This window comes from Ursus arctos, unplaced genomic scaffold (genome assembly GCF_023065955.2).
Source record: "Ursus arctos isolate Adak ecotype North America unplaced genomic scaffold, UrsArc2.0 scaffold_30, whole genome shotgun sequence".
Taxonomy (NCBI): Eukaryota; Metazoa; Chordata; class Mammalia; order Carnivora; family Ursidae; genus Ursus; species Ursus arctos.
In genome coordinates, this window is record NW_026622986.1 from 20,101,457 (window position 1) to 20,125,993 (window position 24,537).

A 24,537-nucleotide genomic window follows, 5' to 3' on the forward strand; every position below is an offset into this window, starting at 1 on the left:
TCCTCTAAGGAACTCAGCTGCCTCCATGTTAATACTTTGCTAAGGGCAAGAGGCAATCTTGGCCCAACCTCGAGAATACTGTTAGTCTACTTTAACATCTAAAAATTCCTTTGGAAACTTCCTTTATCTCTAAACTCCAAGATACATGTTGGCCATCATCCCCCAAGCATATGACCCACTGATACACATTTGAAGAGTCTCATGACTGAGTTTTTACTAAACAGGAATAAAGGACCTTTTCCTAAGGATAGCTAGTTCCCTCAGGGTCCAAAATACCTTGGAGGCTTGCTATCCTAGCCCCCTCCCAACTTGCTGGTCCTCATGACCCCCACGCAACTCTTTCTGCCCATGGGTCCTGTTCCTGTGCTTTAATAAAACCACCTTTTTCCACCAAAGACATCGCAAGAATTATCTTGGCCGTTGGCTTCGAACCCTAACATCTTTTCTTACATCACTGTTGTTCCTCTTTATCTCAAACTCCGTCTTGGTGTTCTATTTTGACTCCAAAGCAGAGGTCGGTTTTTGATAACATAACCAAGAACCGAACGATGATCTGATTTCTTATTTCTACAAAGATGAAACTATAGGAGCTATCTGATTTAGACATTATCTGCCATGTGGACCGCCCAGGAAACAAGTGAAAAAGAGATGGGTAAGAGAAAGGGCTTTCCGGTTTCTCCTCAGTATCCCTGAGTCTGGGTCGCTGGTCCTAGCCTATTCCAAAAACCCAGCTGTATCCCTGATTTCCTTGGGTTCCATGAGCACCCACAACATGACCTTACTCTCTTAGTAAATTCCCATCACTTTGTTAGCTTAGGTATCACTTGGAACAGATTGTTAGAACAGATTTTTATCTTTAAAGGAAACCACTGGGTTCATGTCATATTGGAAAAGTAATTATTTATTATGACAAAAATAAAACTGTTGACTGAAAACAAATGAATGTTACACTGTATTGCACCATGATTGCAAATGAGCCAAAACCTGTCTAAAAGATGAACATTCCAGAGCAAACAGCATCCTTTTTACTTGGGTGAGTAGGCATGCAAGCAACTCATTATAACATAATTGCAGAAATAAAATCCGTGAGTACCAGCAACCTAAACTTAACATACAAAAGCATTTTATGACAGTAATGAAGCTATTAAAAAATTTAAAACATGTCTTTGAACAGCCCCACCATTAGAACATGCTTTGAACCATTTTCATGAAGTGATGATGTAAATGCACTAATTGGTTTGCTCTTTTAATTTTATTAATGCTATATATTAGACCAATAGCACACATTTCAGTTGCTTGGTTGGGGTTAAGAAGTACAATCTGTGGCATGAGAGACATTCTTGTTTTCCCTTCTATGCAATACCAAGGGACCCACGGAGAGATCCAATTCCTAATTTTGCCCGTATTAACACCATCTATTTTGACCGAGCTGATGAGCTAAGATGATTGTTACACCTTCATAGAAAGCCCGAAGCCTGATGGATAACAACAGTTTGTATTTAAACCTTAAGAAATGAACATAAATATAAATACACTTTAAAGTAGTTTTACATTCTGAGGCAAGAAGTATATTTTACAGGGCCTGCTGTTTCCTCTTTAATGCTCTAAAGCACCAATTTCTGTAAAGATGGCAATGTGTGAGTATAATCATTATATCCTGATTAGGAGAAATCCAGGGACGAGGCTGTAATTGCTTCTAGTTTTTGTTTCTTTTCTCTTTAAAAACCATGCTCTGTGCAACAGAAATAGGGTAAAATTTAAAACTATTACATAATCGGCAAAAAATCATAACCATCATTTTATAATTCACACTTTTAACTTATATAGCAGCTAAATTTTTTTTTAATCGAAATTAAGAATTTCATAACTACACTGAACAGTTTACTCCAAGAGAATAAAAGAGGGACTTGTGGAGTCCCTGAACTTCCTGAGGGAAACTATAAGAGGATTAAAATAATAGTCTCTTACGAATAGGGCCAAAATATGCAAATAAATTGTGCACAACCAAGATCAAATGATCGTCACTTGGTATCTTCCCAACACGGAATGAAATATAGTCACAGTAGAATATAATCGATCAAATTTTAGAGTTTTTCCTTGCCCTTATTTGATTTTTAATGAAATAAACTAAGTATTGACTGAGCACTTGCCTGTGTGCTTTAATGAAGACGGTACGTAAATCTGCTATACCGTGTTAGCTCTGCCAGCGGTAAACAAGAATAAAACGAAACGGAATCTCCAAGGAATGCCATCCCTTAGCTGTGAATTTTGCATATTTCAAATACAGTTTGGGTGAAGGTGGTTTTTATGGGTGTAACATCCCACAAGCTTGAGCAAAGCACCTTATGGACTGAGAAATGAGGTAACTTTTTAATTGAAATTTTACAAGTTGTGCAAGAGAACATTTCCATTCTTCTAGAAGTCTGTTACCTATTCCAAAAGATATGTACGGCACGTTTTATTATAGCTCCATTTCTAGGAGACAACGTAGATTACCAGTTTAAGAAAAAAATAAAAAAGATATGACTGACAACACTAACAAATTCTAAAAACCTGATCAGTCTTTGGTCCTCTGGCCACTTTAAAAGTAAGATATCTAGGTCTACAGTAAAAGACTGTACTTTATAGTAATTTTAAGTGCCTTAAATGCGGGAAATTCACTGTTTTCATTCATATTTTCTATTAATATCCTTTTGAAGATTTTTCTACGTCATGTTTATCTTTACTATCAACTATTTCGACATTTGTTTCTAGGTATGACTTTATACTCCCAAATTAACCTTTCCCAAACATCTTACCAAATCATATACATTTAAAACTGATTTTGGATCTGTTGAATACAATATCTTTTCTACTTTAAAAAGGAGAATTTTTTTTTTTAATTGACCTTCTGTATTTAATTTTGGCCACCTGGAACTCTTAAAAAAATACTTTTTGGGAACCTTGGATTTCAGGCTTCGCAGTAATCCTAAATGAGTAAGGATGAGACATTACTGAGGGAACTAACCTTGAATGTAAACTACTCTCAGATTTACACAGATGTCTGTAAAATATTGACAGCCTGACTGCACTATCATTTCACTACTGAAAAGTCAAACAGAATTGGGAGTTTGGGGTAGCAGCTAAAGCCAATAAACTCTGAACAAACTGACCACTTCTAATTAGTAAAAGCCAGAAGAAGAAGCAAGATATTCTCTAGAAGAGAGTATTTTAAACACAACACTGGTGTTTTACCAGCAGCTTAAAATAATTTTCTGAACAATATGGCTTATTTTCTCTTCTGCATTGTCATTAGCTCTGAGCTCAACTTAAGCTGAGTAGCAGTTACTAGTTGATACTTTGTTTTGATTGTATTTATAAACTAAACAAAATGATAATGAGGTGGGAATCAAAGAATAGATAAAAGTGAATTTAATTTCATATTACATGTCCTTTCCTAGTATTTTTAGTTTCTTGACTTTAGTGTATAAGGATTCAAGACTTTAAAACCAAAAGATACGGAGTTCTAGTTCGCTTAAGTTCCTTTGTATGGGGAAAAAACAGAAAGGCTGTGTTGAACAGTAACAGTCTAAGGTCAACTAGACAATTAATGGCCAAACTAAGACTCAAATCCACTTCTTTAGACAGCCAGCACAATATTCTACTAGATACAAGTTACCAGCCTACATCTTGAAGTGACTGTATCCCAACAAAATGTAAAAGGTCCTTTAGAATTAAATGGGATATGACATATTTTGGATCCAAAGCCACAGAGAAAAGTTTAGACTCATAAAGTTGGTCTTCAGATATAAATGTCAATGGAATTTACCCATCCATAGGCATAACACCACTACATTTTTCTACTGATAGTTTTACATAGCTAAGAATCAAATGAGGGCTAGTCACAAACAACTCCATTTCTAATTTGTCCTAAGATACTACACCAAAAAGATTTTTAAAAAATATAAAGATTTATTGTTTTCTTTAAAATTTTCTTTGCCTTGTTGACTCCCCATAGCTCTTCAGAGAATATTGTTTACAGCACTGCATGTATCACTCACTGTTTCCATAGGAAAATAATTATTTTCTCTTTTAGCTATAGAAAATAAGTTAATTTATGCTTAAACAAAATGACTTTGGCTATAAGGGTAAGTGCCCATTCAAAAATTATTTTTAACAATAAAACTTGAATTTATTATCTTTCCTCTAATGAATATAGAATAAAATAATACCTTTAAGCACACCTAACACAGAATCTAAAAGCAAAAATTATGTATTTAACCATGAGTTTTCCAATAGATTATATATATATTATTTCAGATTTTAAGGAATTAAATTATACTAATACAAATTATGTAGTATATTCCCAAAGAAAAGGGCCTGTTAATTCTAAGAGTTCCCAAATGCGCTACAATAAGAACGGTGGGTTTAAGTATGAAGAATGTAACATGTTCAAAATGAAGAAAAATGCCATATATTTGGGTGGCAGTTACATTTCAGTTCTAATAAAATATTGAAAAGATTTGTTAAACTTTCATTTCTTCATCCTCAAAATAAAAATAAAATCTAGAATAATCTCCCAAAAGTAATGTGGGTGGGTCCCTTACTTTCCACTACTTACAAGCAACTGAAGGGTTGGTGGGGAGGGTGAATCTCGAATTATTTCAGTGTCAAGTTAATCAGCTGTTAATCTGACTTCTAAAGAACAAGTATACAAAATTGAGAACTCATCTCAAAATGTGAAGAAAGGCACTAATTACAAATTTACATTTTTCATCACACAGTATCTTACAGTTGATTGACAATGAATGTCAGAATCAATGTTTTAGTATTAACATACCTGCTTGGGTCAAACAAAACATTCTCTTGGAGTAAAGGATAATCAGTTTTCTTATCACTGTAACAGGACATCTCTAAAGAGAACCTATAAAACAGCTTTAAAAAGTCTTACATGAATCTCCTATTTGAACTTTTCCCAATCATTGCCACAAAAACTAGTGGGATGTTGATTTCATTTTCAACACAGCTAACTAACATAAACCATTTCTAATCCCAAACTAACAATGCTTTTTTAAAAAATTTAGAAAATAAATTGTATTTAAAAAAATTAAATAGCAAACTTGAATCTATACTAGTAGTTGTCTGACAAAATACAATCAACTATTAAAAACACTTTCAATATAATGCTGATGTGGTAATATAAAAAAATAACCATATAATTTGATAGAAGAAAACTGAACCATTCAATCTTATTAGATCTAAGAAGATAAATTTCATAAGAAGAATGGATACAGGGGTATTAAATATGTTTTCTCAGGATGGAGCTAAGAGAATTATCCTCAGTATTTATGACTAAACTCTATAACCAAGATAGAAATTCTGGCCAAGTGTGCTTTTAGGTAAATGTTATCTTCATAATTCCTCCTCCCCCTGCCCCAAACACATACCATAAAGCATCCATATTGATTTATGTTTGCTTTTCTTTCATATTCTAGATAATGGATTTTATTAAAAACAAAATTTGCCCTTTACCTGGTATAGAATCACTAAGGAAAAGGTTCAAAACAAGGTTAATAAACCACTAGAGTTCCCAAGTCCAGAAAGCTTTCCTCTGGCCATTTTTCAGTTCTAGGGTGTGCTACCACTAAACAGAAAGAAAATGTTACCACATTCAACTAAATTAGACTAAATATAATAAATCAAGTTTACCTGAAAACAGAGCAAAAGTAAAACCAATTTACAATAAAAAATATTAAAATTAAAATAAACCACCTTTGAACAGGTATTTTGATATTCTTATGAACACTGAATCCTATTTTTGACCCAAATGAAAAAAATACTGCAAAAATGAAGTATTATTCTCTAAGTATGCATTTTAACCCTTTCATTATAGCAAAATCACACATTTGAAATAGAGGATCAAAATTACAATACTTCTCCTCCCTCTTAAGTATGCACTATTTATATTACTGTTCATATTAGACAACTGCCTTGAAAACTTTTGAATGATATGTAAACTTTTGATAGATTATGACTTTTTCTTCCTATTTTTTAATTTATAAGATGTTAGTGTTGACTTTCAGTCTCCTAGTAATACTTTAAAAGCTAGGATTAAATTCAGCAGTTTCCTGTAACCCAGCAAAAGACTTCAGAACGTCATGTTCTATAAAGATGGCAACTGTTTTAAGCCTATTACACTATAACCTCAGATAGATTGAAGGAAAAGTCATATGATTTTCTAAGTAATATACTGCTGGTGGTAGAAACACTATTCAAATTCACACACAATTTCAAATTTTTAAGAAACGAAATGTTTATACTTCTGCTTTAGTTACTGTCCAAAGCAGATGTGCTCTCCCTTGCAAATGGAATAGTTGACCTTGTTGCTGATAATAAAAGTTGCTTATAATTGATAGCAAAATATATTCCAAGTGTCTTGTTTTGATAGTAGTGCTGGTATGCTTTAATAATTTCCAATAATTAATGTGCGTGTTGAATAATACATTTTTAAAATATCAGATTTATCCAAAATATTTACTATCAAAGTTGGGCTTTCAAATATGTTTCCTTGATTAGTTTTTAGTCAAAACTAATCTGTTGGAGGCAGAAAAGGGAGTTTAATTCTTTTAAACAGCCTACTTAATTTCCATGCTAATAGTAACTTAAAATTATTCCATGACTTGTAATAATGTGGGAGAAATTAACTTAAAGGCAGTTCTCATGATGGTTAGTCTTCCTTGTACATATATCTGTCTTCTAGGCAGATTTCTTTCTCTGTAAGTTCTGTCCAAAAGATAAGTGGTTGGAAGAGGGAGCAAATACTTAGTGCTGGTTAAGTCTGCAAGCAGTACCTGATGATTTCCACTACTACTTTGTCAAACCAGTAATTATCTGGTAGGGAAAGGGGGTGGTCAAGAAATGAAAGAAACTGGTCATTAAAGTTATTACAATACTTCAGAAAACATTAAACAGATGACCAACATTTCTTACAAGGCAGTCATTGAATTAGAATCAGCAGTCAGAAGAATTAGGTTGCTGAAGACATAGTTACACGTCACGTTCATCCAACTGAAGATTTAGTGCATTAAAAAAAAGTTAAGAAAAAATCTTTTATGTTCCAGTTCAGCTGCACTTGATTCAAGTGTTGCTCATAGAGGTTTGTGTTGTTATAAATTAAACATGCTGCTGCCTTAGCAGCCGAAGTACTAGGAAAATGTTCATGTCACAGAATAAATAGAGCAGTCTCTTTCCAAGCAAGAAGTTATCTCACACCGATCCGGGACGTCATCCACTCTAGACCTTGGCATAACCTGAAACAAAAGATAGAAGTATTTTCAAAATGGAAATACTTGTAAGTGAAAGCATACTTCTTATTTTTAAGTCTTACCCAAATGTTGACACTGTGATAATGATTTATACACGTAAGTGAAATATGTAGGTAACACCATAAGAAGTGCAATTTTTTTTTTTTAAAAGATTTTATTTATTTATTCGACAGAGACAGAGACAGCCAGCGAGAGAGGGAACACAAGCAGGGGGAGTGGGAGAGGAAGAAGCAGGCTCACAGCAGAAGAGCCTGATGTGGGGCTCGATCCCACAACGCCGGGATCATGCCCTGAGCCGAAGGCAGACGCTTAACCGCTGTGCCACCCAGGCGCCCCAAGAAGTGCAATTTTTAAGTAAAAGATTCACTTAATCAAAATGATGGTAATCAGATTATAGTTGAATAATTGGGAAATGGTTTCAGTCTCATCCTGGAGATAACCGCTTTGGCAGTTTTACCATCAGGATTGCAAATACTCCTCTCCCTCTTTTAAGATGAAAACGGAAACCACTACAGAAAGGCAAAAGGAACTCTGCCCTATAATGCTAAGTGAAATAAGTCAAGCAGAGAAAGACAACTATCATATGATTTCTCTCATCTATGGAACATAAGAACTAGGATGATCAGTAGGGGAAGAAAGGGATAAAGAAAGGGGGGGTAATCAGAAGGGGGAATGAAACATGAGAGACTATGGACTATGAGAAACAAACTGAGGGCCTCAGAGGGGAGTGGGGTGGGGGAATGGGATAGACCGGTGATGGGTAGTAAGGAGGGCACATATTGCATGGTGCACTGGGTGTTATACACAACTAATGAATCATCGAGCCTTACATCGGAAACCGGGGATGTACTGTATGGTGACTAACATAATATAATAAAAAATCATTAAAAAAAAAAAAAAAAAAAGGAACTCTGCCCTACCCTCCTAAATTCTGAAGAATGGAATGCTTATAGTCTAGTCTTAGAAGGATAGGTCAAAGAAGTCCAGATCGAGCTACTGTATTACAAGCTATTTCTACTATGAGCATAACTAAGAAGGACAGGTTGATTAGAGGATAAAGAGCTCCTGGAAATCAACTGGATAAGTCATGTCTAACACCTTGGTTCTCTTTGGCCTACTCTATCCAAACTCAAGTTTTTAGGAAAGAAGAATACACTACAAGAAGCATGTATCTCAAACGTTTCCTGTCTTGAAGTATGCCCCATGAACAACTCCTGATTAGAAAGATGTACTCTTGTGGAAAGCTGAGAGCTCATGCTTAATTAAGCCTTTACAGAAAATGTGAAATTTCTCTGAAGCTTCCTCTTTAATTCAGGCAACATTACGATTGTCCCCCCCACCCCCCCCCCCCGCCGCTAGTCAATGATATAAGCAAGAAATGAACAGCAACTAAAAATCTGGATTGTGACAACTTAATCCAAATGTTTGCTACTGACTTTTTATAGTAAAACATTTTGTTTATATTAAAAGTTACCAAAAATGTGTTAATAACTCTGCTAAACTGTAACTTAACAACAGTACCGGACTAAAATTATTTCCACCTTATAAAATTGAAATACAATACAAAAACTATCTTTTAAGAACAAAAAAGGGAACAGGATCAAAGAAGAAAAGTTGATATCATTTAGCACTCACAGCACTCACCCTTCTCCTGTTAGAGCACAGCAGGACTGAATGTGCCATGGATGATCCTTAATTGAACTAAGGGTGAGGTATTTAGAGATTTCAGCTGCTGTCATGCATCCTTTCATATCCTGTTTATTTGCAAAGATAAGGACTGCAGCCTTCCGTAAATCCTGCAATGAATATGAAATATTTAATACATGAAATACCATAATTCAAATTAAACTAATGCATCAGGAAGGTCAGATATGCCCAAGTGGACAGTTATAATGAAATCCTTCTACTTTAAAATGATTAGGCCGTAATATTTAATTTAAAAAATTTTATTGAGAGGAGCCTGGCTGGCTCAGTTGGTAGAACACACAACTCTTGATCTTGGGGTTGTGAGTTCAAGCCCCATGTTGGGCCTAGAGCTTACTTAAAATATAAAAACTCAAAAATAAATAAATAAATAAATAAAAGTTGTATTGAAATGAAAATAAATTTTCTCAAATAAGTGATTTAATGATTGATTCTAACAAAGATAGGCTTATTAACATAAGCTAGATAATCAAAGGCTATTTTATATTGTTGGACCAAAGGGGTCAAACTAAAAGTAAAATAAACACGCGTCTTAAACACTGATTTAAAATTCTATAAGCAATACTCTAATGGGCAAATATGGTAATACATTACCAAATACTACAGAATTTCTCCAAATTTAAAGAAGAGGACTGAGGGTAAGGGCTGGGTAATACTTATTTTACTTATCAGTATTGGTATAGACTAACTGCATTCATTAATGTTCACTGTTGAATTGTTCACAGTACCAAAATTTAGAAATAACCTAAATGTTCATTAATAGAAGCACAGATCAAAAAAAAAAAAAAAAGAATAGATCAACTGTGGTTTAATCATACTCTAGAACTGTATATAGCTGTCAAAAAGAATGAACTAAAGCTCTATGTTCTGACATGGATAGTCACAATATTGTGCAAAAAAACCCCCAAAACTGAGTTAGGGGGAAAAAAAAATCTTTATCATTATATGAGCTTATGAACAACAAAATATAATATTTTGTACTACTGACAAATAAAAATGTAGGGAAAGTATAAAAATATACATGGGACTGGTAATCGCTACTTTTAGGATAACATAATTCTTACAGAATTCTTTGAGAGAAAGGAAGAAAATGAGATTGGGGGGTCGCCTAAGCTGTTTCATATCTTACACTGAATGGGTGGTGGACAAATGTGTTTATTATCTAAGTCTTTTGTAGATCTGAAATAGAATTAAGTGATCTCAAACTATTCACTGAAGAATTTTCAGTTAATATAAACTCTTGGGAAAAAAAAACACTTAAGTCTTCCTCTTTCTTGCTTTAATTTATCAGACTCTTTAAGGCATGAATAAGTGGTCTAAACTTTGAAAAATCTTGTCAATAACAGTAATAGTCTACAAATTAATGTATTGAGCTTTTTCAAGTTTGAAAATGTAATGAAACTTTCTGACTTTAAGACTCATCAAAATATAAAATTCTGTTAACGAAGAAATAACCAACAGCAAAGTCCATAATCTTTGTAAAAAAGCACAACCGGTATACAGATATCTTTACTCCATGGTTTGTTTGCTTTTAAAATTTACCTCATGAGCCAGCATTCTGTATAATTCTTCTTTTGTAATGGCTAGTCGTTCCCTGTCAATGCTATCAACAACAAGAATGATGAACTAGAAGACAATTAGAAAGAAAATTGAATGAAATCTTGAAGTCTTCTGCAAAACCACTCTCAAGTGAGAGTACTTTCTTCACATGACATCATCATTACCATAAATGGTCTACTGCTTTTTCATCATAAAGCGTTTATATTATACTGTAAAATCCAAATGTTAATAACACATAATTTCAACAAATAACAACTATGCCCAAAGTTTATTTTAAAAAGGTGATGTCTTAATACATAATACTCTCTAACACTAAGATTTATTTTTAAATGCAGGTAATAAAAAATAATTTTCAGAGAGAAAGTCACAGTAATTTTAATAACTTTTACTAAAACTTGAAAGTACTCTATAATCGCTCATTTAAGCAATCGGCAATTATTTAATGTTTCAGACAGTCTCCTGCCTATTAGAAAGGAGCACACAAGTTTGAAAGGAAGAGAGAAACAAATTAAAAAAAACAACTAATGAACAAGACAGTTCAACATAACAAGATCAACAATAAAAGCCCCAGAAAACCTGTGCTAAATAGAAACACACCTACTTAGCGGTTAACACGCTAGAGGGGATGCAGGTGTTGAATTAAGAGCAAGCAAAGAGGACTGGAGAAAGCTGCCGCTAAAGGTGCCTATGAAAAAAGGTGGGTCTTGTACATTAAAAATAGAAAGATCTTTGGTAAGAAAAATAAGAAGATATAATGCAAAGGGCCCCTAACTGAATATTTAAGAAGAAAAAATTACAAAGTGAGATTAAGCGATGCCAAAGGTTGGAATAGAGGAGTGACGCAGAATAAACGGAGAGAGAGGGAGGGTGACACCAGATAGTTCAGAAGACCTTAAAATTCAGCAAAGAGACAACCAGAGTGATCTGCATATAAAATGCGAAGGGCTTCAAAGGGGATAAAAGGGAAGAGACTAGAGGGAAGAAATATAAGAAACATGGCAGAATGAGCAGGGACTGAATATGGGGAAGTGACTCTAATGAAAGGAGTGTGTCAGGAATCTGCCAACAGCTGAACTCCTTGCATTGTGACGGAGACCTTCGGCTTTTTGGGGGCTCGTCAAGGTAAGGAACTTAAAAGCTGACGAGGGTGAACAAAGCCATCAGGGAAACACCACACAGACAGGATCCCTACCCGGCATCTGAGATGGCAAATGCTAGCTGCTGTGCTGGGTGTTGCAGTAGAGGACAGGGGTCTTTGTGTAGCAATTTTGAAATTCTTATAGAAAGAGTTTATTAAACAACCATTCCATGCAAATGTATGTTGGACCCATGCTAAGTCTTCTAGAGTTTCTGCGACTTCAGAAACTACCCTTTTGTAACACTACAAATACACACGGATCAGTTAGAAGCAGCCCTAACCTACTCATCACATCTGACGGCTCCTCCCTCTCGCCTGCAGGTAGCTGTGAGCTTCGCACAGGCGCGGAGGGCTGTGCTCTTACATACAAGTGCACGGCATGGGTCTGAACTGAGCAGATCCCCGTAAATGTGGTTTTTTAACTGTGTAGTCAGTGCTGTAAACGCATTTTCTCCTATGATCTTCTTAATAACATTTTTTTCTGTAGCTTACTTCATTGTCAGAATACAGTATGTAATCCGTACAACATATGAAATATGTGCTAATCCACTCTTTATGTTATCGGTAAGGCTTCTGGTCAACAGCAGGCCATCAGTCAAGTTTTTGGGAAGTCAAGTTATACGTGGGTTTTGGACTGTGCAAGTGGGTCAGTGTCCCTAACCCCTGCATTGTCCAAGGGGCAACTGCAGTCATGCTAAAAGGTTGTTTTTCTTTTACTTTCCAACATGTTTCAGTTTCGGAATGTTATTTTATGATAGAAGTATGTATTAAGCTAACCTGTAATTGTATGTGCTTACCATCCTATCTTCCCCTGCAAATAAAAAGAATTAAGCGCTACCACCACTGTTAAAGATCTGTGATAGGCCACTTCGTTCTGACAGTCACAAACTGTACTGGAATATAGATACTCATGCTATTGCAATATAAATCTCGAGGATTTACCTTAAAAAGAAACTTAGTCACCAAAACTTCTTTGCAACTCCCCACCTCCTCTGCACACTCCCTTCAAAACCCCACTCGATTTTTTTTTTTTAAAGATTTTATTTTTATTTACTTGAAGAGAGAGAGAGACAGCCTTCGAGAGAGGGAACACAAGCAGGGGGAGTGGGAGAGGAAGAAGCAGGCTCCCAGCGGAAGAACCCGACATGGGGCTCGATCCCAGAACGCCGGGATCACGCCCTGAGCCGAAGGCAGACACTCAATGACTCGCCACCCAGGCGCCCCCCCACTCGATTTTTAATAGGCTTCATTTTAGAAAAAAATAATTGGTTAGAGGTACCTGTTTGTAAGGAGAAATTATGGATGCAATTGTACATTAATATACTCAAGGATAAATCTCTCAATAGCACTGCATTGGTTTAAAAATATCTGCCTCTAACAAGAAATAAAAACAGAAATAGAAGCTGGTCCAGACTGTTTCCCAGGTTGGCTCTGAAGCAGTAAAACAATGAAACAATTGAGAATCTGGGGGGAGGGGGGACTGTAAATCCACTTTTATAAAAACTAAAATATAAGCTCACCCAAAATTCGAATATTTTGGAAATCTTGTATTCAATTATGCTTAAAATATTTTATTCCTCCCCAACCCGAGCCTCATAAAGTTGTGAGATCTTGGGACAGGTTACCTGACTGATCCCAGTCTCCACCTTCTCCAACAGTAGAGATGTGCCAGGATTACTGTGAACATGAACTTGGGGACTGCGCCAGGGTAAACCCACAATAAACAGTGCGCGTTACTCTTTCTACCTGCCTTTTCTCTTCCATTTGAAAACCTCAAATTCCTTACAGAAAACGATCTTATTGAGAAGCAAGTGTGGGTATGTCTTCATGTGCAGCCCACCTATTTTCTGGGTTGACTCTTTGGTTCTTTTTATTAAAATTCAGAAGGAAGCTTACTATACCTCTGTGTTTGAGTAATACGTGTTCCAGGATGAGCGCAGTGATTCCTGACCACCGATATCCCACATGAGAAAATGAGTGTTCTTCACAACTATTTCTTCAACGTTGCTTCCTATGGTTGGAGATGTATGAACCACTTCATTCATTAAGCTGTTGAAAGACACCATAAAAATCTTTTGTAAATCTTGAGAATCTGAAGGAAGTTTTCACTCTATGTTTTTAGTACCAATCACCCTTCCTTGTTTGCACCGATGATGGTAATCATTAGCATCAAAACTAGAACCTTTGAGAACATTTGTGGAAAAAAATTTCTAGACAAAGAACAACTCCTGAAGGAAGACCTTTTTTTTCCCCCTTCTTCTAGTGGAATAAACTAAAGGCTTGATCTGGAAAGAAAGAAACACTGTGTTGTGAGTTTGTATTTCTGTGGCCAAAATTCCAATACCACCATGCCCTGTTATCAGAGCAGAACCAGTGCCCCTTCCTGGAAGAGTGCATTTCCTGGTGACTGTGACATCAACACTTGCAAAGTAGCAACCACTGAACAGTACGCTATGTGTAATTTTGAAGACTGTCTAGGTGAGAAAATGGAGACTCAGGCCTGTTAACCTAAACTACAGCCTTAAAAAGATAAGGCTATACGCAAATGACAATTTTAATTAAAATAACTATAAATATATTTAGGACACCAGTACTCATACCATATATATTATCATAATTATTGGCTAAGATACATGAATTCATTCAACAAATACGTATTTGCCTAGAGTAAGTTGGTACTGTGTTGGAAGAAGCCTACAACTGTACGGTCTCTTGGGTTTTATGTATATTTTTGAAGCTATGTGGAAAATTATTTCAATAACTGACAGGTTTCTGAAATGTTTATATCTGACGTTTACAGGCGAAGTCATATTAAAATACATAATGGCCAATGGATGAATGTTTTAAAGTAAAACAAGCAGTTATTTGCCTCTAAACCAACAAGCCACAGGTTAGGAGCCTTTTAGCAAAGTAGCTGAAAAATACATTAGCCATTGCGTAAGTGAGGTATTTCTGGAGAGCTGTCAGCTGATACATTTAAGATGAGGTGGAAAGAGATAAGAGTCATACAACGGTGTACTGTATCTAATAACTATTTGTTAAAATGCTTGGGACACAGATCCATTTCCACTGCTTAACGTGCATCGTTTCATGAACACTGAAAGGATAACGGGAGCTACTTTGACAAGCAGATTGATGGGCTGTAAAACTTCCCGCAAGTATTAATGTATTTCTCTGGAAGTCTCAAGCCTTTCCCTGCTGCAAGCTAGAAAAGCAGTACTTTCAGGGGTGATCTTCATTTCTTTTGATTTGACAAGTCTGGCCACGTTCAACAATTCAGAGCTATTAGTCAGGAGAGTAGCAATAAGCTTTCTAGAGATACCCATCTATTCACATGAACTGCAGTGCGGGAAGAATTAAGTGAAACGCACTTTATCACTTCACTCCAGCACTATCACATGTGCTTTATTTCAGTTTAATATTAATTCTTCCAAGGCCAGAAAAAGACAAGGGTTTGTGAAGGCTTTAGCAAACATACAGCAGTTTTATTCACTTTTTAAACACATTTTGTGTTTGGTAAAATACAAAACTGTATGTTGGAGCTTTTCCGTTATATTACAATGGTACCTTATTAATCACATAAAACTAGTTCTAATAACTAAAATAATGAAAACTGTTTAAGTAAATAACTATACTTACAATTGGTAAAGAATGGTGGTTTTCCCTGCATTATCCAGTCCCACTATAATTACTTTGTGTTCTACAAAAAGAAAACAAACCATAAACATTTAACACTACTGCATACTACAATTACGTGCTTTCAACAATGATTATTAGTTAGCTTTCTAATGAGAATCATTCACTGGATACTTATTACTGGATTCTTAAAATACAGAGTAAAGAGAACTTCATGGTGTCAAGGTCACCTGCATTAAGTGAGGCAATCTGGTATGAAGTCCTCCACCTGGCTGTCTTGTACGAGACTGAGATAATGGACAGGAGGGGAGTACAAGAGAACCTGCTTACTTATATAATACTGAGCTTGGGAGGAAAAACACAAATTCTGGTCCTGACAAGGCATTATGACTTAAAATGTAAGTTTAAAAAAACAATTGTTTTGGGGCGCCTGGGTGGCTCAGTGTGTTAAGCGTCAAGAGTCACTCTTGACTTCGGCTCCGGTCCTGATCTCAGGGTCCTTAGATCCAGCCCCGCATTGGGCTCTGCACTCATTGGGGAGTCTGCTTGTCCCTTCCCCTCTGCTCCTGTGCACCCCCTCGCCCTCAAATAAATAAACAAAATCTTTAAAAAAATTGTTTTACACACGTACTTGTCATCTCTGCTAATCAAATTAACTTTTTATCAAGTTGTTTTTACACCTGGAAATTCTCCCACATATATATAACCAAGATTTTTTTCTTCCTTTCATGAAGAAATCCAATTTAAAAAATAAAATTGAGGGGCGCCTGGGTGGCATAGCGGTTAAGCGTCTGCCTTCGGCTCAGGGTGTGATCCCAGCGTTATGGGATCGAGCCCCATGTCAAGCTCCTCTGCTGTGAGCCTGCTTCTTCCTCTCCCACTCCCCCTGCTTGTGTTCCCTCTCTCGCTGGCTGTCTCTATCTCTGTCGAATAAATTAATAAAATCTTAAAAAATAAAAAAAATAAAAAAAAAAATTGAAAAGGTTTCCCTGTCACTAACAAGACACACAACATACTCTCAATCAGTTTCTTATTCCTTCCATTAATTTACAGATAAATAAGCAATTAGTCCACAATGATTTTTCAATCTGGATTTTACAACTTTTTTTTTAAAAAAGATTTTATTCATTTTGAGAGAGAGAGCATGCACAATGGGGGGGGGGCAGAGGGAGAAGCAGACTCCCCGCTAAGCAGGGAGCCCAACGTAGGGCTGGATCCCAGGACCCCGGGATCATGACCTGAGCCGAAGGCACATGCTTAACTGACTGAGCCACCCAGGCACCCCTGGATTTTACAACTCTTTTGAGCAGATACTATTCCTGCTCTTCATGCGACAGAAACGTCTTCCAACTTCTTCTGGAGCCATGCACACAGACAGTCACCCGTTTCACAGATTTTAAAGCCCATCTAATTATCCTGTTAAGTGGTACAATTCTGAAACCTCCCCTGAACACAGAGGCGAAAACACTCTAGAATCCTCTTTTCTAGATTTTACCCTTTACAGAAGATACCTCTCTTCCCCAGGGCAGAATGCTTAAAGAGCTACTGAAGAACCTCTGTAGGAGCCACAACATGATCGATTTATTTTTAGCCAATGATCTGATATATCAGAACCCTGCTCCTCTTGTTAACCTGTGATGAATGTCAAAATTCTGATTATACATCTAATCGAATTATCATATCGTATTCCTACTCTGAAGTGTTACTTTGACTGTATCAGTCAAAAAGAGGGACCACGATTCACAGACAAGTTCTTAGGTGACAAATCATGTTTGTGCCTTCTAACGACCTGAACGCTGTCAGTACTGCCAATCACACTGCAGGACAAATGACATGGTCTTCTGGAGGGGCTTTTTTCACTATGGCAGAAGCTGCTCTGCCAAAAACAAAACAGAACAAAACTTGTTTGCTTCTTATAACTCACTACAATTCTCCTTTTTTGACTCTTTTGGTGCATATTCCCTAATTTCTAACAGAGCCAATCTTTAAGTGTCGCCCTCTCTTTCTCCCTTCCGGTACAAGAATGAGAACCCTTTTATTAGTGGAAGAACAAACATTCTAAATTTTGGTGACAGCTGGAAACCACCTGCCTGGCATCTGGAGACCACGGGGTCCCTGCAGGAGTTAAGGAGGAAGCCACCAGTCTGGACGTAGGCTAAACTCGGGGGGAAGATACTTCTGCCGGGAGAGGGGAACAGAAGTAGTATCAGGTGGTTGGTTCACTGTTGAGGCAAGTGAAGGGAACCAACACCCAGGGCCACTTTCGAAGAGTCCTGCCCTCTGCTTCACATTCTGTATTATGATGATGATCACAGTACCGAAGGCACGTGATGGCAAAACTCATAATATATCATTTTGAAAGAATGGTGCCCAATTTGATCTAAGTCAGGGGTGACAAACTCTGAAGGGCGATAGAGTATGAGTTCTGTTAGTTTCAACTGCATGATTAACTTAAGGTCTTTTTCAGATTCCTTTTTCCCCACCCAGTAACAGGTAATTCTAGCAATTAAGACAAAACACACAATTTCAACTCTTACAATGAAGGTATTAACATTAATCCTTCAGTTAAACCGAGGCCTATCTTCTGATATTATCATCAACAACCTGAGTCTATATAACAAAACATCATCAACAGAAAAGAGCTAAATGTCTTTTAAAAGCATGAAGTAACAGAGTTTATTTTAAATCTTTTCTTTGAAGGAAAAAAAAAATCTCTTTAACGTCATCCGTATGGTAAGAGGGAAATCAAGTTCAAAGGGCATTTACTAAAAAGCCAAGTACAAAATAAGAGTTGTTTGTACTCTGTGGCATAACTGTAATTCCTCCGTCTTCCTTCAAATGCCTCCGTCGTCCTTCGCTGCTACTCGAGTACGCCAATGACGGAAGCCTTTAGTTCCCAAATGCTAGTTAGTAAAGTTTTTACTTATTCAAGGGACAATGACAAAAACGCGGACATTGACACATACTCTTGTTGTAAGCAGAAAAGGAAATTAATGTGTTACTTTAACTGTCCACCAGTGGTGTCCAGATTAATAAGGTATAAATCATGTGGCCGTACAGGATACTGCTTGATATTAAAAACATGACTTAAGGTGCTTGCTCTGTATCGCTGTCTTTTTGGCTGGGCAAAATCAACGGGCCACTACAAATCTTATTTTATGCACTGAAACAGAAAAATATCAACTAAACTAGGTTAGTGACTTCCTCTGGTCATGATAAAAGTTTCCTTCACCTGTCATAGTTAACAAAAGCAGATATAAAGAGATGCTTGTAAATTTGTACTATTTATATCACCCAGCAATAATTTTTATTATTTGTTTACCTACTAGGTTAAAAAAAAACTTTCAAAATATATCATTATAGTTCAACTCAGTCTCGGTTAAGGTGAGAAAGAATCTATCCTAACGGTCAGATGTTTGAACTGCTGCCAATCGGACGAGCATCAGCCATTTAACATCACTTTTACTTACAGACCCACTGAAATGTCTCAAGTTGCGAGGAGAAAACTATTCAACTGTATATTTTTACAACTTCAACCGGTCCTCAACCTTCATACATAAGCTGTAGATTCTTCTAACTCCTCCGATTACTCTCCACAAAAATGAAATATTTAGTTGATTGAGACAGTCGATTGTTGTATAATCTTAAATAGGGAAAACTGTGAACGTGGATACTACAAAATTCACTATTTAGAATGAATTTTGCAAATGTAATTATAGAAGTTTACCTTCCTTACTGGTTTTTTTGTTTGTTTGTTTGTTTCAGTAGCATTATTAAAATCAGTATGTGGTCAGAGTAGAAGCTGCCCCTGTTGGAGGCCAGAAATGTGTATGTTGGGGGGCGCCTGGGTGGCACAGCGGTTAAGCGTCTGCCTTCGGCTCAGGGCGTGATCCTGGCGTTCTGGGATCGAGCCCCACATCAGGCTCCTCCGCTATGAGCCTGCTTCTTCCTCTCCCACTCCCCCTGCTTGTGTTCCCTCTCTCGCTGGCTCTCTCTATCTCTGTCAAATAAATAAATAAAATCTTTAAAAAAAAAAAAAAAAGAAATGTGTATGTTGGGGACAGAGGGTATACAACTTAAAACTTTCGTGGATAACCAAGTAAGGTTTGGGTTAAGACACTACCATAAGTATCAGAGTTACAATGAATCCAAATGGTTTGTCCGTTTAAAGATTTTATTTTTAAGTAATCCCTACACCCAACCTAGGGCTTAAACTCACAACCCGAGGTCAAGAGCTGAACGCTCCACCGACTGGGCCAGCCAGGCAGCCCAAATCCGAATGTTCGTAAACTGTGCCCGCACACCATGAGACAGTCACCTTGCCATCATATTTCACCGGAAATCTCTTCCAGGAGACCAAGCGGCACCTCTTCCCACAACAGAGGTCTGAGAGAAGAGCACTTCTGTGTTACTAATCCATGAATCTCCAGAGTCAACACAGAGCACATTTATTTATACTAAATGAAGGTCCAAGTGCAGAGCTTTTGTTTAATTTTGATCAAGTGATTACACAAAAGTTTCCCTGCACGCTTGGCTACAGTGTTTGTTCTCTTGGATGTCCTTAAAAGTTGGCTCATACTATTTTGTAAGCAGGGCATAAAGACATAAAGCCTATACAGAAGGAGCCTTCAAAAGAAAATTAGTAAGAGCACTTGCTTGAGGACAAACACAGGCAAAGATGGCTAAAAAGAAAAATGATGGAAAAAGGAACTTCAAAAAAATAAATGGAAGAAAAATCAAAGAAAATCTTTTACCTTACCAAATGAAAAAAAATTATTAAATTCTATTTCTAGCTTTAGTATAGATACTAAGTGAAAAAAAAATTGTAGTTTTTATATAGAAAACCAAATAATTCAAATAGACAAACACAAGAGAAGAAAAATATGAGAAGCACTAAATATCAGCAGTGCTAATAAAGCGGAAAGTGTGTTAACATTTATCATGTGAAAACTGGATATTGTCAAAATGTGATAAAATGATCAACTTTTAATTTTAAAATATAAGAAAGCCCAAAGAACAGCAATGAAATAGGGATCGCTACCTTCTAGATACATGACGAGAGCCTTATATGAACACAGAGTATGTAAACAACTTTGTAACTAAACATAAAAATGCCCTTTGCCAAATTTGGGATTTCACATATAAAGAAAATGAGTTTGAATTGTTGCAAGGGGTAGGTAGTAAAAAGAAGACAGGATGTCACAATCTGAGACCTGAAGGCTGGCCTGCGCAGCAATGAGGAGCACCCAAGGAAGTCTGGCTCTTGAAAAAAATGGAAAATCAATAAAAAAACAAACTGTATCTTATACTGATTATAAAATCATAAAACTTTATAGCTTGGAACAGACTGTGGAACTTGAGATCTATTCCTTTTCTCCCACCTCTTCACCTACAAAGGACCCACCCGCAAAGGCATTTCTGAGGAACCAAGGTCTCCAAAAACACAACTACCAACCTGGGTCTTTTCTTGTTTATGTTATAGACAGGAAATTAAGGTCCTATGAAGTTATTTGTTCTAGTAAACGCTGGTAAGAGCGGCATTTGTTTTCCTGCTTTTTTTGCTATAAAGTTATTATCTCCCCTTCCAAATTCTTCAGTCTCCTCCCACTCCGACCACAGTTCCCATATTCCTAGATACCTAAATTTTGCTAAGAGCAGCTATGTAAATCGATGACTCAACAATTAACATTTATTGAGTTCATTTTATGCCTGACTTTAACATTTGTGATTAGGACGAACAAGGCAAGCTCTCTCTACCCTCAACAATCTTAAAGGCTGGTACATAAATAAGCACTTAGAGTACAGCGTTATTAGTGCAAAGCAAAAGATATGGAGGTATCATATGGGAACATTCTCAAGGATAACTGAAACGTAGAATCCAGTTCTCTGATAAGGAGATAAATGTCAAGGGTAAAAAAGAGTACCACAGAATTTCGGGCTGAGTAATTTGTGTGCACTGTGCCAGTTAATCCTCACAATCATCCCACGAGAAAGTGGTGATACTCCTCATGTTACTGAGGAGGAAATGGAGTCTTACGTTAAATAACACACTGGGAAGTCTGGCTAATGGTCTCCCAGTGTGATGCCTCCCCATCTTTATGACAAAACGAAGTCTTAGTATCTTACAATAATAAATAAGAATAGCTTATTGGATAGAACAAAAACACTTTTCTGGTAGATAAGGGATAAAATACAGATTTAGAAAAAAAGAAGAAGGAGCAAGAGGAGGAAGAAGATTAAAGAATCTAAGCAGGTAGAACACTAAGGTCCCAGGACAGAGTAAAGCGAAGACCAAAGACTCCCCCCATCCCCAACTCACTGAACAAAGGCAATGACCAGAAAGGCTTCAACAGGAAATACTGAAACTGATTTAACTCATACAGTTCTCTAGAGAATTCGAATGTTGCCCAGGGGAAGGTTACAATGGGAAGCAAATGCTAAGGGGCAGAGAGAATGCATGGTTTTCACACTTGTTGTACCATGACCGTGTTATATATATACACTATAAATATATTTTGCAATTATAAATATATTTCGCATAATGGTACCTTTACTAACTGAGATATACTGTAATAGTTTCAATTTTAGAATGTTTATTCCTTGTTTTAATGCTGGTCCTCACTAAATTGACTTTATAACTTACTAATGGGTTATATTAGGCAATTTGGGGAAAAAATTGTATTTGAGAAATACAAGTGAACTGGGTGAGTGCAAAAATGTATAAAATTTTCAAATACAAGAAACTCAGCAAACTCCGAACAGGATAAATTAAAAAAAAAAAGCAAAGCTAGGTATGTCATGGCCAATCTGCTGAAGACCAAAGATAAAGGGAAAATCTTGAAGGCAGCAAGAAAAAAATGTCAGGCTACATAAGGAGAAGTAAAGATATGAATGTTGGTTGACTTTTCACAGGAAAAAAAATGGATGCCTGAGGACCATGGAATGACAAAGTTAAAGCACTAAGTAGAAAAAAAATTGACCTAAGATTCTATATTCAGCAAAAGTATACTTCAAGAATGAAGGCAAAATAAAGACCCTTTCAGATAAAAGAAAACTAAGAGAATTCATCACCAACAGGGCTACACTACAAAAATGCTACAATTCTTTGGCTCGAAGGGAAATTATACTAGATGGAAACTTAAAACATCAAAAACAGTAATATGTGTAAATTTAAGAGAAAATTTTACTCTTGCTTAAAATACTCAGGAACATGTGATCCTTTATAGCAAAAACTATAACATTGTATCGTACAGTTTGTAACTAATATAGATACAATTCTTTTTTTAAAAAAATATTTTATTTATTTGTCAGAGAGAGAGAGAGCACGTGCACAAGCAGGGGGAGGGGCAGGCAGAGGGAGAAGCAGGCTCCCTGCTGAACAAGGAGCCCCTTGAGATGTGGGACTCGTTCCCAGGGTCCTGAGCTGAAGGCAGACGCTTAATCAACGGAGTCATCCAGGCGTTCCTATACATACAGTTCTATGGCACAATAACCTGCATGGTTATAAAGGACTTGGGGAGGGGTGGGATTACTATACAGTTTCAAGGTTCTTCCACGTTACAAGTGTTACATTACTAACTCTTAAGTAGATTGAGGAAAGGTAATGATGTATGTTGCAATCCCTAAGGACCATAAAAATTATGGAAAAAGGATCACTAAAAAAACCAGTAAATAAAATAAAGTGTAATTCTGAGAAAACAAACAAAAAACAATCCAAAGCAAAGTAGGAAAGGAGGAATAGAGAACAAAACAAATACAGATGGGGCAAATAGGAAATAATAAAATAGCATACCTTAATATGTGACTGTATCATAAATCGAACCACATCAATAAATTTGACTAAACATTACAATTAAAAGAATTTCACACTAAATTAACAAAACACAAGATCACATTGTATGCTCTCTAGCAGAGATACACATTAAGATACAGAATATCTCAACAACACTAACAACCGCCTTAACCTAGAGAGTTTAGAGGATTGCACATAATTGCAGATTACACATTTTTTCCAAGCACAAAAGGTACATGCACCAAGCAGACCATTTGGATGGAGTACAAAAAAGCCTCAATAAATCTGACCAAAGGATGGAAATCTTAGAGTATATTTCTGACCACAATGGAATTAAATTAGGAACCAATAATAAGCTATGTAGAAAAATAAATATTTGAAAACTAAACACTTATAAATGATCCATAGGTCAAAAGAAATTAAAAAAATTAAAATATTTCCAACTGAATGACAAACAACAAATCAAAATTTGTGGAATGAAGCTAACACAATTCCTATGAGGGACACTTACAGCTTTAAAATGCTACATATGAATGAAATAAGAGACAGAAACAATGACATACACCCCACCCTTAAGCAGATGGGAGAGGGGGATGTAAAGTAAACCCAAAGTACTAGATGGAAGGAAATAAACAGCAGGAATTAGTAAAATAAAAAGCAGAACACAGAGAACACTAAAATTTTTTGAAAAGATTAGCAGACATGTTGGAAGACTGACACTATTAGACTTCAAAATTTACCACGAAGTAGTACAATAATCAAGATAGTGTAGTACAGTATTGGGATGGACATACAGATCAAGGCAAGAGAAAGGTCCAGATGAGACTAAGTCTTTCAACAAAGGCTCTAAAGCAATCCATTGCGAACGGAAAGTCATCAGTAAATTATGCTAGAACAAGCAGATGTCCATGTGAAACAATAATAATAATAATGAATCCCAACCACTTACTCACATCATAATCGCAAAATAATTTGAGAAGGCTCATAGACCTAAGTATAAAAGCCAAATCTTGTAGGTGAAAAGAATAGGACACAAAAAACAACAGCCATTAAAAAAAGAAAAGTTGAAAAATCAGACTTCACCAAAACTTAAAATTTCCATTCAGCATAATCTCCATTAAGAAAATGAATAAGGAAGCCACAGACTGGGGGAAAATATTCACAAAACATATATCTGACAAAAGACTCAATTCCAGTAGACAAAAAAATAATTTAATGGGAAAAGGATATGAGCACTCTGCAAAAGAAATACAAATGGCCAGTCAGCATGTGAAAAAGTGCTTAACACCCAAAAGTCTTTAGAAAAATGCAAATTAAAACCAAAATGAGATATTGCTACTCATCTAACCAAATAACTGAAATTAAAAAGACTGGCGACATCAACTGTTGGGAGGATGTTAAAA

General features: G+C 36.3%; 1 protein-coding gene across 3 annotated transcripts in view; it reads right to left on the minus strand.

The window, feature by feature from the left end:
* Positions 1–883: 883 nt before the first annotated feature.
* The window catches only part of ARL5B (ADP ribosylation factor like GTPase 5B), a 28,359-nt gene continuing 4,705 nt past the window's right edge, over positions 884–24,537 (minus strand). The window contains exons 1-6 of one of the 3 annotated variants that reach the window (XM_057304579.1): positions 19,661–20,004; positions 15,346–15,406; positions 13,608–13,755; positions 10,551–10,634; positions 8,949–9,100; positions 884–7,289 (exon numbers count right to left, since the gene is read on the minus strand). In XM_057304579.1, the coding sequence (XP_057160562.1) occupies positions 7,241–7,289; positions 8,949–9,100; positions 10,551–10,634; positions 13,608–13,751 (429 nt within the window). In that variant the 5' untranslated portion in view covers positions 13,752–13,755; positions 15,346–15,406; positions 19,661–20,004 and the 3' untranslated portion in view covers positions 884–7,240. Of the gene's footprint in view, positions 7,290–8,948; positions 9,101–10,550; positions 10,635–13,607; positions 13,756–15,345; positions 15,407–19,660; positions 20,005–24,537 lie in introns of those variants that run through there. The other 2 variants (XM_026478979.4, XM_026478981.4) reach the window with 2 other exon arrangements.